The sequence below is a fragment of the Drosophila albomicans genome, chromosome X (assembly GCF_009650485.2).
Source record: "Drosophila albomicans strain 15112-1751.03 chromosome X, ASM965048v2, whole genome shotgun sequence".
NCBI lineage: Eukaryota > Metazoa > Arthropoda > Insecta > Diptera > Drosophilidae > Drosophila > Drosophila albomicans.
Genome location: NC_047627.2, coordinates 33,089,392 through 33,104,989, shown reverse-complemented (window position 1 = coordinate 33,104,989; position 15,598 = coordinate 33,089,392). Strand labels below are relative to the sequence as shown.

General features: G+C 40.6%; 1 protein-coding gene across 4 annotated transcripts in view; it reads left to right on the top strand.

Moving 5' to 3' along the window:
* The first annotated feature begins 3,012 nt into the window (after positions 1 to 3,012).
* LOC117576494 (glutamate receptor ionotropic, NMDA 2B) overlaps positions 3,013 to 15,598 on the top strand; it is a 37,142-nt gene continuing 24,556 nt past the window's right edge. For 2 of the 4 annotated variants that reach the window (XM_034261294.2, XM_034261274.2), the window contains exons 1-2: positions 3,013 to 3,450; positions 8,646 to 10,122. In XM_034261294.2, the coding sequence (XP_034117185.1) occupies positions 9,267 to 10,122 (856 nt within the window). In that variant the 5' untranslated portion in view covers positions 3,013 to 3,450; positions 8,646 to 9,266. The remainder of the gene's footprint in view (positions 3,451 to 8,645; positions 10,123 to 15,598) is intronic. The other 2 variants (XM_052005502.1, XM_034261283.2) reach the window with 2 other exon arrangements.

Below are 15,598 nucleotides of genomic sequence, written 5' to 3'. Positions count from 1 at the left end.
TATTCATTACTTGTAATATTGGGTTGACTATTTAGTATATTTTGTACTCTATGCTATATTTTGAGATGTAGTAGTATATTAATATACCAAATATATATTACGGTATTTACTACTTGTATTATTGTGTTGACTATTTAGTATATTTTGTACTCTATGCTATATTTTGAGATGTAGTAGTATATTAATATACTAAATATATATTTCAATATTTACTACTTGTATTATTGTGTTGACTATTTTGTATATTTTGTACTCTTTGCTATATTTTGAGATGTAGTAGTATATTAATATACCAAATGTACATATCGGTGTATTTGAACGCAGCCTTTTTACAAGCTTAAATTCAAATTTTGTATTTAACAGTCGAACTTTGAATATGTATTGTAGCGCAAGTGGCAATCTGAGAGTCCGTTTTGATATTTATTCGAATCAATCGAGTGTTTTGTATGCGGTATCTTCTCATTGCAGGCGATAGCGACAATTGCTGATTGGCAATTGCGGTGAAACTTTTGCCATGCAAGAGATAATTATGCAAATTGCCAGTGGCAATCGAGCACAACTCCTCGTGGGGAGCAGCAGGGAGGCGGGGAGGCAAGGAGTCAAGTGGGTGTCTAGGAGAGGTCTACTCTAAGCAGACAAAGAGAGTGGCCTAATTGACGCACGTCCTGTGACTTGAGCACAATTCAATGATGTGGAAAATTGCTTTAATCGCCGCTCGGTCGCTCTAAAAACCACAAAAAAAAAATCCTTAGCAGTAGGTTCGCATCCATTGGAAACTTGTGGCTAGAGATTTGCCGAAGCTTCTATCTATCTCGTTCGCTCGCTCGAAAGCTAAAGCTGAGGCTGAAGTAAATTTCTCAAAAAGCCCACAATAAATGGTCGGTCTGCTTTGGCTGGTACAACGCCCCTAAAATGTGTTTAAAGCGCTTCCAAATTTGCCCTCGAACTATGCGGATGAAGCTCCTGATGTTGCTCCTGATGATAATGCTGATGATGATGATGATGATGATGATTGCGCTCCTCTCTGTTGTCGCCCTTCTGCGTGTGTGCGCTTTGAAGATATGGGCATATTTCGTTGGCAATGATGCGAGTACGAGAAGCTGCCCCTTTTCACTTGTAACCAATATACGACAGGCACAAAGAGAATCTAAAACACTCACACACACGCACATTCATAGTAGGTAGTCATAGTTGCCAAGGGAGGTACAGAAAAGCTAAACGAACGGTGAAAGGAAAGTGTCAGGGATCCGGGTAAAAAGTGAGAGAACGAACGAAAGAGAGAACGAAATGGTAATTACGAGCATGCTGTTTAATATTATGCTCCATATGTAAATACGTATGTTCAAATTTATAATAATGCTCCAACAGCGAACTACAAAGTACAGAAAGCACAGAAAGGGGTGCGACTGGGTAAGGGGTGAGTGGTGAGTGGTGACTGGTGACCTTGTCAGGCCGTGTAGAGTGCTGGAGACGAGTCTTGCTCTCGGCTGCGGTGCGGTTGTCGCAAGGCGGCAGCATATCTATCATAGACATGTCAACAGTCATGCCTAATCGCTTGTCCCTGCCGCTGCTCGATCAAATTTCGTCAAAGGACGCACTCGGGGCCACGTTTATACAGGCAATTTATTAATTTACCAACTTGGCAGCCAGCTCCCAGTTCTCAGTTCCCTGTTCTCAGTTCTCAGTTCGCAACATCATCTGAGCTAGAGACAACGGCAAAGCCGCAAAACGTTTACACGCCGAGAACGCATGGAACTCAAACCAAAGCGAGAGGGGAACGTAAATGGAAACGGTGAACAGGGGGGAATGGGGAAAATGGGATGGAGACAAGACTACTGGCAAAACCGAAGTCAAAAGCAACAATCCAAACAGCCTCGACAATGACGACGATGTTGCCCATGGGCAAAGGCAAAGGCAGCAAAGACAAGAGCAAACCACCAGGCATTCACTCTCTCGCTCTCGCTCTCTCTCTCTCTTTCTTTGCTTAGCTGTCAAACAGTGGCAGCAGAATCTGAAACTGAGACTGAGACTGGGAGAGAGCGTGCGATTCAATTAAAAAAGTTTCGAAGGCAAAATGCGCATAATCAAAACAAATCAACACGTGGTTTTTGTGTCTCGTCTCGAAAAATCGAACCGAGCCGAAGTCGAAGTCAAGGCAGCCGAGGAAGCCGAAGCAGCTTCGGCTCGTTTTCGCACGCAGCATCAGCCGAGCGCTGAACTCAGCTGGATTCGTTTGCTTCGTTTCGTTTCGATTTGTTTGCTTCGTTTCGTTTCGTTTCCTTTCGTTCGGATGCTGGCGCAGTCTCTCTCTCACACTCTCTCGCGCTCTCTGACGACGGCTCTCTCTCAATCGGTTGGCAACCAAAGCAGAGTTGTCAGATGCTCATTGAATTGTTTTGATCGTATTTTGCTGCACTGAAATTTGCATGAACAAAACATTTGCTAGACTCTTCTTTAAGCATTCTTTGTCAGTATTTGCAAAACTTGTAATATCTTTTAATTCAGCCACCTGGCAACTCTGACAACTGTTGTAAGCCAACGGGTGGGGTCAGTTACTGAGCGTTAGAAAAATGGGTTTGGCACGAGATGAAGAGAGAGAGAGAGACAAAGAGAGTGGCGCACGAGCCCTGGCATATTAATATTACGACACTTTGGCGCGCAGACCAAAAACAACAAAAAAAAAAACAACAAAATAAAGCCCTGCTGCTGCTGTTCTCCTTTGACATTGACAGAAGCGAAGAAGCTGAGTAGTCGAGGGGTGGGAAGCGGAGGGGAATGCCAGAGTTGAGTTGGGGAGTGCACAACTACAACGAAAGCTACAAATATACATAACTGTAATAACTGCGCGTGTCCCTACGCGCGTGTGTGAGTGTGTGTGTGAAGCTTTTGTAAATTTCGTAATCAGCATCCAGCATTCTCTGCTTTGAACTTGTCGCTGCCTCTGCTACTCCTCTGCTGCTCTGCTGCTGTCGTTGCCATCGTTGCTGCTGCTGCTGCTGGTAGTAACGGTTGTGCTTCTGTCCCGGGTTGGCAGTGCCACATCGTTGCTCGTCGCATTCACTCCGCATCGGCATCGGCAACGGCATCTCGCATCTCGCATTTCGCATCTCGTCGCAAAGTCGCAACTCGTCAGCGGGGCTAAAAAACACAACGCGCGACGACAACGACGACAACGACAGCAGCGAACAGCGGCTAAAAACCTAGACCAGACTTTCGACTCTGACTCTGACTTGGACCGTGACTTAGAACCCAGCAGCAGCAGAGTTGGCAGACAGCTCGTGGACAGCTTCTGGTCAAGTGACCAACTGACCCCAAAAACAAAAAAAAAAACACAACACAAAAAAAGAAAACGCTTTCGACCGCGGACCGCGAACAGCGAACAGCGAACTTGCGATGACAGCGTGCCGTGCAGTGTAGCTTTAAGAGCACAAAAGCATAAATAAGTGAAACGTAAGCAAGCACATACAATAGCCCTTTCCCTTTCCCTCTCCCTCCCCTACGTCAGGCTAAAAAATAGAAAGTACAACAGCAAAGGAAGCAGAGGAAAAAAACAGTTGACAAAGGCCAAAAACAGTTTGCGCAAATCCAGGCCACAAATTCAGCTCGCAAAAATACATATTAACGTGTTTGTGTGCGTGCGTGACTGTGTCTGTGTGTGTGTCTGCGAGTGTGTGTGTGTGTGTGTATGTGTGTGCGCCGACGTCAACGACAGCGTCGGCAGCATCGTTAGCGTCGCTGTTGTGCGTGTCTTTGAATTTTTGGGTGTGGACTTGTTTCTTGTTTCATTTTCTGCTGCTGTGTTTTCTCTTCTTCTTCTTCGTCTTCGCTTCTCTCTCTCCTTCCCCGATGTGCTACCAGACCCTGCCACCCCCCCTCGCCCGCTGGCTCCCTCATCCTCGCATTCATCTCGCAAGCAATAACAAAATACGAAAAAGAGGGAAAAAATAACACGCGAAAAAACCAAGCAAATTATTTAAAAACAACAACAACAACAACAGCAGCGGCAGCTGCAGCTGCAATGCGATCAAAAGTGCAATTCCCCATCGTTTCTTCTCTTTCTTTCCTATTTGCTGCTGTTCTTGTTCTTCTTGTTGTTGTTGTTGTTTGTCCGCACCCAACTTTAATTGAGCGCGCCTTGAAGTAGGCAACACATTTTTTTTGCGTTCGTTTGGAGGCCAATGCCAGGGTTATCAACTGTGCTGACGGGCAAAACAGAGTTGTCTGTGCTTCGTTCTTTTTTTGTCAACATTTTTTTTAAAGTGCACGCGAAACAAAAGTGAGACAAACAATGTGACAAATGATAAATGAAATAATGCAAAAAGCGAAAAAACGAAAGCGATAAAACACGAGATCAAAGTGCAAACTTGTCTGCATTCATTAGCTAAGAGCGCTAAGAGCGCATTCCTTGAGTGATCTATACAGAGAAACAGTAAAAAGACTCTCTCTCACACACACATACACTTCCACACACACACACAGTCAGATAGTTCGTCGCAGGCGATCAAGATGGAAAAAGAGCATCAAATGAAGCTCCATTAAATCAGTTGATGAATCTTGGCAGTTTCCCTTCTTTGTATGTGTGTGTATATATGGTGTGTGTGTGTGTGTTGCTGCTGTTGATATTGTTATTGTGATTGAGCTTGTTGTTGTTGTGCCACTAACGAATCGCGCATCATCAACGTCAAAAAGATAACACGCCCCATTTTTCTCAGCTGCCACTTTTTTTTTTCCTCTTGTTTTTGTTTTGCTTTTTTCCTTGTTGTCGTCCTTGTTGCTGGTTGCTGGCTGCTGGTTGCTCGTTGCTGGCTGCTGACACGTCTCATGCAGAAGGCGGAGGCTGAGCTGGCAACAGCAAAAGTGGCCAAAAAAAAAAAGAAAAAACTAATAAGCAGCTGCCTCCTGCTTTTGGCTCTTTTCGGGGCAACAATCAGAATAATAGAAAGGCAACAGTAACAAAAGGCGAATAATCGTAACAAAACGCAACGCTGACAGCGGTCGACGCACTGTCGATTCACGACTGAATAACGAGGGGGAGGGAGAGGTTGGAGGGGGGGAGGGGGGTATGCCAGCAGGATGTTTAGGTGCTGAAATTGAAAGCAAAAGTTGAAGCCACGACACGCGGCAACAGCACAAAAACACATCGAGAACAACATTGCAGCGACCTTGTTGTGTGTGTGTGTGTGTGTGTGTGTGTGAGAGAGGGGCAGAAGGGCGTGCCTAGTGTGTGTGTGGGCGTGGCAGGCAAATACGAAAAAACTGTCACACGTCCAAACGTTGCCTAAAAATCCCTTCCGAAAAAAAAAGGAAATGTTGCTAACCCCTTTTCCAATATCACACACACACATACATACTATACATGTGTGTGTGAAGTAACAAACTCTTCAAGGGGGGAGCGGGGGGCGTGGGGAAGCTCTAATGCTGGGACCGCACTAAAAGTCATAAAAGTGGCAACGAAAGCTACGCCAAAGGACAGTTGATGATAATGCCATTGCAACAATCCCAACAACAACAACAACTCTCACTATTAGGGCAACAACAAAATAAAGATAAAGAATATACTGGTATGTGGTCAGCTTAAGCAACTAGGCGATACCCTTTAGAAGGAACTAGAGCAACAGTTTAGCAAGTTCAGCTTAACTTTAAATGAACTAAAAAAAACATATTCACTTGCTTTAATAAATAATTGAATAATAATAATTCCTTTAATTCCGCATTCTATGATAATAATTTAGTTTTGTAATTCATAACTTTTGAAATATTTTCCTCTACTTTGAATTCATCTGCATTTTATTTGAATCAAAGCATCATAAAAAATTTCTTTAAATATTGAATATTAGTTAGAGTTTAGTTTTTACCTGAAGAAATACTTTAAAGATTTGTTCATCTATTTCCATTTGAGTTCAGCTGCATTTTAAAGTACATAAAAAACAAAAAAAAACCAAAACAATTTCTCTGCATTTAATATTGACTAATTGATGATTTTTTGCTTTCGGTATTTTATTATAATAATTTAGTTTAGTTCTTTAAATATGAGATAATTAGTGATTTTATTCATCTTCGTAACTTTTAAATAAATTACTAGAATTTCAACTGAGTTCAGCTGCTTTTTAATTTAATTAAAAATAAAAAGATATTCGTAGCTTTACATATTGATAAGCAACATTTTATTTACTTTACTTTATTCAGTATTTCATGCTTTATTATAGTCGTACCTATTTATTTGCTCAACTTCTCTAATTTCGTAACGAAGTAAGTTTGTCGAAAATTGCGAGTTTGATTTCGCTTTTCGATCAGCAAGTTTCGAATATCGATCGCAATCAAGTGTTGTGCTTTGTTTACAGGGAATTCACGTTGTGGCAAAACGTTTGCAGAGCTCGCGGTAAACTAGGCAAACAAGGCAACAATCAGGCAGAGGTTGGAGGGTGCAGAGTGGAGAGTCCAGCATAGAGAAGGGGGAGGGAAAGGGAGACACCTGCCCGCCTGGCTGTTAACTTTGTGTGCAGACAACGCTGCGTATACGCAATACGCCAGGCAGCTGTCGAGCAGTGCAGAGTGAGAGGAGAGGGTGAGGGGGAGGAGGAAGAGGGGAGGGGAGGGGACCACACAGCACAGCAGCCATGGACTAGTGCCGGCTTTTATTTGGTTTTCATAAGATAAAATTTATTGCTGTCTTGCCATGTACATGTCCGTGTCTCCGTGTGTGTGTGTGTGTGTCCGTGTGCGTGTGTGTGTACGTGTACGTGTACACACACACACGCACACGCACAACACACTCTGAGAGGCTGGCATACGCTGCGTTTGAAAACGAGTGAAGCATAAATGCTTCGCCTGTTGTCTCTTTGCTTCTGTGTGTGTGTGAATGTGTGTGTGTATGTGTGTGTGTAGGCTCAGACACGGTCATAGACATTCATAGACATAGCCAACAGCAGCAACAACAACAACCACAGAAGAGTAAAACACAAGACATTTTATGGCTTTTACTCTGTTCGTATGCGTGTGCTAGTGTATGTGTGTATGTGTGTGTGTGTGTGTGTGTGACCTTCCATGTCTTTGGCTTTGGCTGCCGCAAGTAATGCAGCTGTTCTTGTTGTTGTTGTTACGGCTCAAGCCAACAAACAACAAGCAACGAAGCAAGTCAGCTCGCAAAAGTAATCACTGCTTTGTCCCCTTGGCTTTGGGTCAACAACAAGCACACTACACTAAACAACACACACACACGCACACAGTAGAGAGTTGAAATTTGCCTGCTTATTGACAAAATATTGAGTTGAAGAGACAGCAACAGCAACAGCAGCAGCAGACGCCTTCAAAAAGAACACACAAAAAAAAAAACCAAGCACAAATTGTAAGCCAAAAGCAGCTTGAATCCCTCGACCAGATCTGGTTGCCAGCTACGCCCTAAGCTCAGTTTCGGTCTCCATCTCGGTCTCCATCTCAGTCTCCATCTCAACGTGCAACACGAGCAGCACGAGCTCGACGAAGCTAAAAACGAGCCGAGAGTCGAGAGTCGAGCGCAAAAGTGCTGACGTAGAAGCTTTGCCAAGGCATTCTCGCTTCGCTTCTCTTCAACCCACCTCCCACCTCCCATCTGCCACGCCCCCAGGCCAAGAGTCGACACTCGATGTGTTGCTGCTGCTGCTGTTGCTGCCGTTGACAGGCGACGCCCAACTCACAAAACTCGAAACTGAAAGCGAGACAAACAACTCGGAATATTATCGATAATAAACATGATTTGTCTGCGCTCCGATATTAGCAATAATTGTACTAATAATAATAATAGTACATAATAATAGCAGCTCATAATAATAGCAATCAATGGCAATAATCACGACGGCGTATTAACTGTCATCGCTTGACCAACAATTGCCCATTGTCAACTTGACTGCAGCAACAACAGCTGTTGCAGCTCTCTCTGTTTGTGTGCATGTGTGTGTGTGTGCGTGGGTGTGAGTGTCTAACTCTTTCCCCTTTGGTGCAGCCACATTTCAACTGCAGCCACTCGATGGCGAAACTCTAATATGCGTTGAGATAGAGAGTGCTCGAACATCGTAAATCGAATATCGTAAATCGAATATCATAAATCGAGTATCGATTACCAGACTGCAATATGCGATCAAGATAGAGAGTGCTCGAATATCGTAAATGTAATATCGTAAATCGAATATCGTATATTGCATTGAATCCCAGTCGCTTTGTCTTTGGCTCGCATCAGTTAACACACAAGAAGTGCAGCAAGTGCTGCCCCATTGTGTAGCATGCAACAAATTATAAACCCAAGTGACCAGATGACTGTGAGTGTGAGTGTGTGTGTGTGTGTGTGTGTGGTGAGTTTGTGCCCCATTTTCTTTTGATGCTGCCACATTTCAACTGCAGCTACTCAATTACCATACTCCAATATGCGTTGAGATAAAGTGCTCGAATATCGTAAATTGAATATCGTAAACATTCTGAAAGTGCCCCCTTTGTAAATCGAATATCGTATATTGCATTGAATCCCTGTCGCTTTTGGCCTTTGACTCGCATCAGTTAACGCACAACAAGTGCAGCAAGTGCCCCATTGTGTAGCATGCAACAAATTATGAGCTCTAGCGAACGTCTCTGTGTGTGTGCGAAGTAACTTACACTCGTTTCATGTTTCATGGCAGCCATTTCAATAATTCAACAGCGACTACGACGAGGGAGTGAAATACAATACACACTAGAGTACTAAATACTAGAGCAACTGCTGCAGAAGAAGAAGAAATCGAGCAAGAAATGAAACTGCTTTTGAACCCAATCCATCCACCAACAGAAATCTAAGGAATAAATATAAAGCTAAAGAGAAATATTTAAATACAACTAGTTAAACGCATAAATCGCACAACAAACTGAGCAGAGAAGAGACAACAACAACACCAGCAACAACACCAGCAACAGCAACCAGAAGAAGAAGAACAAGAACAAAAACAACAAGATAATCAGGTACTTAAATGAATAATGAATCAAGTGAATGCGAAATGAATGCCAGAGCTGCGAAGAGACAGAAAGCAGTCGAGTTGCCGCGCAGCAATTGAATTAGCCAAGAGAACGTGTGAGAGCAACATCAGCAGCAACAACAGCAACAGCAACAACAGCAATCCAATTGGCAACACAGCAACGACAGCGAAAATAATTAAATTATATTCAATTTAATTAAATCAAATATAATTATTGTGTGGCAGCGAGAGAAAAAGGACAGCGAAACAAACACACACACACACACACACACACACAGGCGTGTATAGGTAATGGTCGAATTAATGGCCCATGCTGTGCAACAGCAACATCCACAGCAACATGAAAGCAACAGCAGCAACAACAAGAACAACGCACAAACACCGCAAAGCATTTGGACAAAGCGAAAGCTGACGAGGGGAAGCAGCAAAACAAAGAAAGTGAAACTGAAATGTGGCACACAACACGCGACAGCAGCAGCAGCAGCAACATCAGCGACAACATCAGCAACTGTTGCTGCCAAACCGAGTGACAGAAGCAAAAAGCATTTGATATTCTTCAATTCCATGTCAACGAGCACAACAGCAACAGCAACTGCGACAACAACTGCGACATCTTGCAGTGTTGTCGATGACAGTTGCGCTGTAGATATTGCAGCCACCATTAACAACAACAACAACAACAACAGCAACATCGACAGAAACTGCAACACTGCCAACAGCAACAAGAATCACAATAGCAATATAAGAACAGCAGCAACAACCAGAAGAATAGCAGCGACAACATGGACAGCAACATCAACAGCAATCAACGACAACAAAATGAAATCATCATCATCGTCGCTGCTGCTGTTGCCAATGATGTGGCTGTTGCTGCTGCTGTCCATCGCTGACTCGGGCGCCGCATTGCGTCTAACCAACGGCGGCAACAGCCTCAGCAAAGTCGTCGGTGCCAACAAGGAACAACTCAACATCGGCCTCATCGCACCACACACGAACTTTGGCAAACGCGAATATCTGCGGAGCATCAACAATGCCGTCGCCGCCTTGTCCAAGGCACGCGGCAACAAGCTCACCTTCCTCAAGGACTACTCCTTCGAGCAGAAGAACATCCACTTCGACATGATGTCGCTGACACCCAGTCCGACCGGTAAGTGATAAGAATTGTTCACTGTCTAATACTCGACTTGTCTAACAAGCTAAATTACTTACTTAACATATATAGCGAATAAGTTTGTAGTTATCTTATTTATTGATTGATGACTTGATTTATCAATGAAATGTTTGCAAATTGAAATATTAAATGTCTCACTGAATAATTCAGAATGAATAGATCAGTTTCTGATATATCTACTGATTGGTGCCTTGATTGATTGATTGACATGATAGATGATTGACTTGGGTTAAGGTGAATGACTTAATAGCTAACTTAGCAGTTCTTAGTTATCTTATTTATTGATTGATGACTTGATTGATCAATGAAATTTTTGCAAATTGAAATATTAAATGTCTCACTTAATAATTCAGAATGAATAGATCAGTTTCTGAGATATCTACTGATTGCTGCCTTGATTGATTGATTGACATGATAGATGATTGACTTGGTTTAAGGTGAATGACTTAATAGCTAACTTAGCAGTTCTTAGTTATCTTATTTATTGATTGATGACTTGATTGATCAATGAAATGTTTGCAAATTGAAATATTAAATGTCTCACTTAATAATTCAGAATGAATAGATCAGTTTCTGAGATATCTATTGATTGGTGCCTTCATTGATTGATTGACATGATAGCTGATTGACTTGGTTTTAAATGAATGACTTAATAGCTAACGTAGCAGTTCTTAGTTATTTTATTTATTGATTGATGACTTGATTGATCAATGAAATGTTTGCAAATTGAAATACAGCTATTTAATTGACATATAAAATGATTCAGAATAAATAAATCAGTTTTTAGATATTTACTGATTGGTGCCTTGATTGATAGATTCTTGTGTAATTGACCGACTTGGTAATTTAAAACAAGGCCCAATACTCGTCCTGGCTGACTAGCTAAATCACTTACCTATATAACGAAGGAGTTTGTAGTTATCTTATTAATTGATTGATGACTTGATTGAATGATTGAGTAATGCAAAAGGTAATAAATGATTCACTTAATAATTCAGAATGAACACACGAGTTCATGAGCTATTTCCTGATTGATTGATTGACATTACCTAAATGCTGTTTGGATTGATTGACGCGATAAATGATTGATTTGGTATTAAGTGAATGCCTGATAAGCTAAACAGCTATATAACGAAGCAGTTCTTAGTTAACTTATTTATCGATTGATTACTTGATTGAATGATTGACACTATGACATCTACTTTAAAATTGGCACATAAAACAAACTGACTTCATAATTTATAATAAACGAGTATTTGGTGAACTTATTTATCGATTGGTTACTTGATTTAATGATTGACGTCATTGATATAATATTGGAAAGTTTGTAATTTGTTGCTAACGAACGAGTATTTAATGAGTTATTTACTGGTTGGTTATATGATGGATGATTGACATGATTCCTATAGTATTTCTTAAAAAAAAAGCATGCCTACAATTTGTCTACTATTCTATTCCACTGATATGTTTAGGAATGCATTATTTTAATGAAAACTATCTAGATAAACTGATTGAATGATTGAAATCAAATCAATTTATTTGAATGACGAACTTATGTAATTATTAACTGTATGCTAGGTAATCAAATGAAGTGAAATACATGCTAAGTAATAAGAATTTACTTCAATACATAGTTCAACATATTTCGAAAGAATCCTTTGTAATGCGGCATTACTTTAATGCTGTTGCCAAGCGTCATTTTGCCCATGAAATCCAATTCGTTCATTAATTCGCTGCTTTCTGGTTAATGCACAAATGTTATGACCCTGAAAAGGGCGGACAATGGCGGGCAAAAGCTAGTGCAGTACTCTGTATGAGATGCCCAAGAGTGTATGGAAATTTATCTTGCTTGACAAGTAGTTAGCTCAGCCAGGACTCTAATGAACGCTCGTCCTGAACTAGTTGGGCAGCGAGGCGAGGTTTAAGTGAGTTACTCGCAGGTTGAGCTCTTAAGCCCGTCACATAAAACCGAGCAGCAAGAAATAGTACTTTTATACTCCTATAAATATGTTAAGAAAAACAGATAGGGACATGAATACAGCGAGGTTCTTGCCATCACTTTGTCTGCTAAGACGAAGACCAACTTACAGGATAGAGAACACAGAATATAGAATAGAGGATAGAGGATAAAGAATAGAGGAGAGAGGCGTGCCTTCTGCTCGCAATGCTCTTAGCAGAATATTATGCAACTTGTGTTTAATTGCCAACTAAGTAACTTGCTTCCCTGACGAAGGAGGCGTGTCTAGTGCGAATGTATTAACAATCACATAACATATATACATATGTATATCATATATGTGCAGTATTAAGGGAGATAAGTATAAACCAAAACTACACAGCAAAAAAAAAACTTGAATCAATATCAAAATTGAATCAAGAAGGTTTATTCTTAAATTAAGATCGAAAATCTTCCAAAAATCTAGATTGAAATTCAAGATTATAATCTTGTTTCAAGAATAAAAAAATCTTAAAATTGATTTAAGAAGGAAATATTTTAAATCGAGTTTTGAAATCTACTTTTCAATCTAGAATAAAACATTCTTGAATCAAGATTTTAATCCTGAAATACAAATTTAGCATACAAATCTTGATTTAAGATTGCCTTAACCTAAAAATAGTATCTTAAGATATTCAATCTTAAATCATACTTGATTCTCTCTGTGTATAAACCAAAGCAAGTCGCATCAATTCTAAAGCTGATTTCAACTTTAATTCATAGTTAAAAGTTCAACTGAACTGAAAACTTTAATTAACGATTAGGAAACTATCTTGCATTCATATTCATTTTTAATCCACAACACATGCATTTATTCTTCTTGTGTGTGTGTGTGTGTGTTGTATTCATCTCTCTGAAAAATGAATCCTGTTATGTCCGTTGACAGGCATAAAGACTGATTGGCTGCCCTCCGCCCCTCTCCCTCTCCCTCTCCCTCTCCCTCTGCGTCGCCGACTCTTTATCTGTATCTCCGTCTCTTTGAGTCAATCTTTTCTGTTTGGCTCTGTACTTTATTCCACATTATGCAATTTCGCTCAATCTAAGGCCAAGTTTTGGCCGAGAGCAAAAGGACCAGGGCCAATGATTACTTAAAAAAGAAAATGTTCCTGAATAAATTGATAAATATGGTATAAAAAAAAGAAGAAAAACTCATTCGCCTGCTTCGAGCAGAGAAGAACACAACAAGCAGAAATTCAAACAAAACCAAATTTACATGATGTTTAATGTTTGTCGGTTCTTGGGCCTACTCGCAGTTCTCCCCTCTCTCTCTCTCTCTCTCTCTTTCTCTCTCTTCGTCGCTCTCTTTGCGAAAACTTGACTGGAATGTGGGTACGCAAATTACAACACATAACAAATGTCTGACGACTGATTGCCAAACATATCTGCTTTCTCTCTCTCTCGCTCTCTCTGTCTCTGCAGCTGTCGCTGTCGCTTTCTCTGTCTCTGTCTCTGTCACTGTCTCTGCCTATATATGCCAGTTGGGAATTTATAATGGTTTTCTATACTCACACACACAATTTGTATTTCTAACAATAGACGCATATGTGTTGGCTTGATTTGTATTTCGAGTCCTTCTCCTTGTTGTTGTCCTCGCTCTCTTTCGCTTCTCCCTCTTCCCTTCTCCCTTGCCCTTTCCCCTTCCTCTTCCTAGTGCTGCTTTCATTGTTGTTGTTTAGTCTCTGGCACTTAGTTTAGGTTCCCCATTGATTGCTTATATCATGTGTTTGTTTGTTGTTCAAGGCAGCAGCTCCTCCAATCTTCATTCTACATTCTCCCTCCACCCTCCATCTCCATTCTACTTCCTCCATATCAATGCCTATTCGAATGCCAATCCCCCTCACGCATATCCCAATTGAGAGATGCGCATTTTCGAACCCCAAATGAAATCTATGCCTCCCCCTCCTCCACCTCCTCTTTGCTCTGCTCTCATCTCGCACTCGGCCAGAGATTTTTCAGTGAGCTTGCGGCAAAAGTTTGCCGATTTTCATTTGGTTCATTTGAAAAGAAATTGTGAAATAATTGTATGGAAATTGAATTCAATTTCGCAGCAGCCAACGCCCTGTTACTGCTGTCGCTATCTGCTGTCTGTCTGTCTGTCTGGGCTCTGTCAATAGGCATCATCAATAGGCAACAGCCGAAGGCAGAAACAGAAACAGAACAAGTAAGAAAACCACAGTCAAGTGTGCTCGACTGTGAGATACCCGCTACTCCTTTTGAAGAAAGCAAAACAGTGCGGCATTATTCTTCAAATATACCAAAATAATATACCGCACAAACATACTGAAAAATATACCGAATGGTATACTTGGTATATTGATATATTGATGCATTCAAAATGTACCATAAAGTGCAAGATATGCCAGATTGCGGTGCGGTATTATTTTTAAAGTACACTAAATAAATATACCGCAAAAAATACTGAATATATACCAAATTCTATAGTTGGTAATGCTGATATAGTGCGACATTTAACACATACCATGTTTCCAAATATACCAAAAAAAAAATATACCGCACAAACATACTGGAAAATATACCGAATGGTATACTTGGTATATTGATATATTGATGCATTCAAAATGTACCATAAAGTGCAAGATATGCCAGATTGCCAGCCAAAGCAACTAATAGTACGGTATTATTTTTAAGCTACACTAAATAAATATACCGCAACAAATACTGAATATATACCAAATTCTATATTTGGTAATGCTGATATAGTTCTACATTTAAAACATACCTTAGTGTGCAAATTATACCACATACTAACATATACCAAAGGCTATAGTTGGTCAATATACCAACAACAATATGTTTAAAATATACCATAGAGGTCAAAACATACCAGATTGTTAGGCAAAGCAACTAATTGTACGGAATTAATTATAAAATATACCAAATTAATATACGAGAAAAAACGAAAAAATATACCAAAGGTATATTGATACAGTACTACATTCAAATAATACCATGTTGACCAAGAATATAAATAAGCATATATTTTACGAAAGCTTTATTCTGCCTGTTAAATACATTTCTTTCAGGCACAAAGTTATAATACCCTTCTACCCTACGGGTAGCAGGTATAAACAGAAGCACAGACTGTGGCCTAGTCAAACAATTGACTCGCTTCGATCTGGCTTCATCATCGTAGCGAGGATTGGCTTGCAATTTGCCAGATGGCCATCCACTTGTGAAACTGCGAACTGCGAGTTCGAAAACAAAATGCGATGCGATGCGGGTCGAGTTAACCCGACCCTAGATTGTGTGTCAATATAATTGAATAGAAAATTATATTACTTTCACCTCGCAAACTTATTTTCGGGGAGGCTCAAGCAAACGTTTATTGTTTGCCATTCAGTTTTCTAACGCTCGTTCATTTTCATGTCTCTTGTTGTGGAGCTCAGCTCAGTTCAGCTCAGCTCGCCGCCATCAACTTTAATGGCCTGATTATCG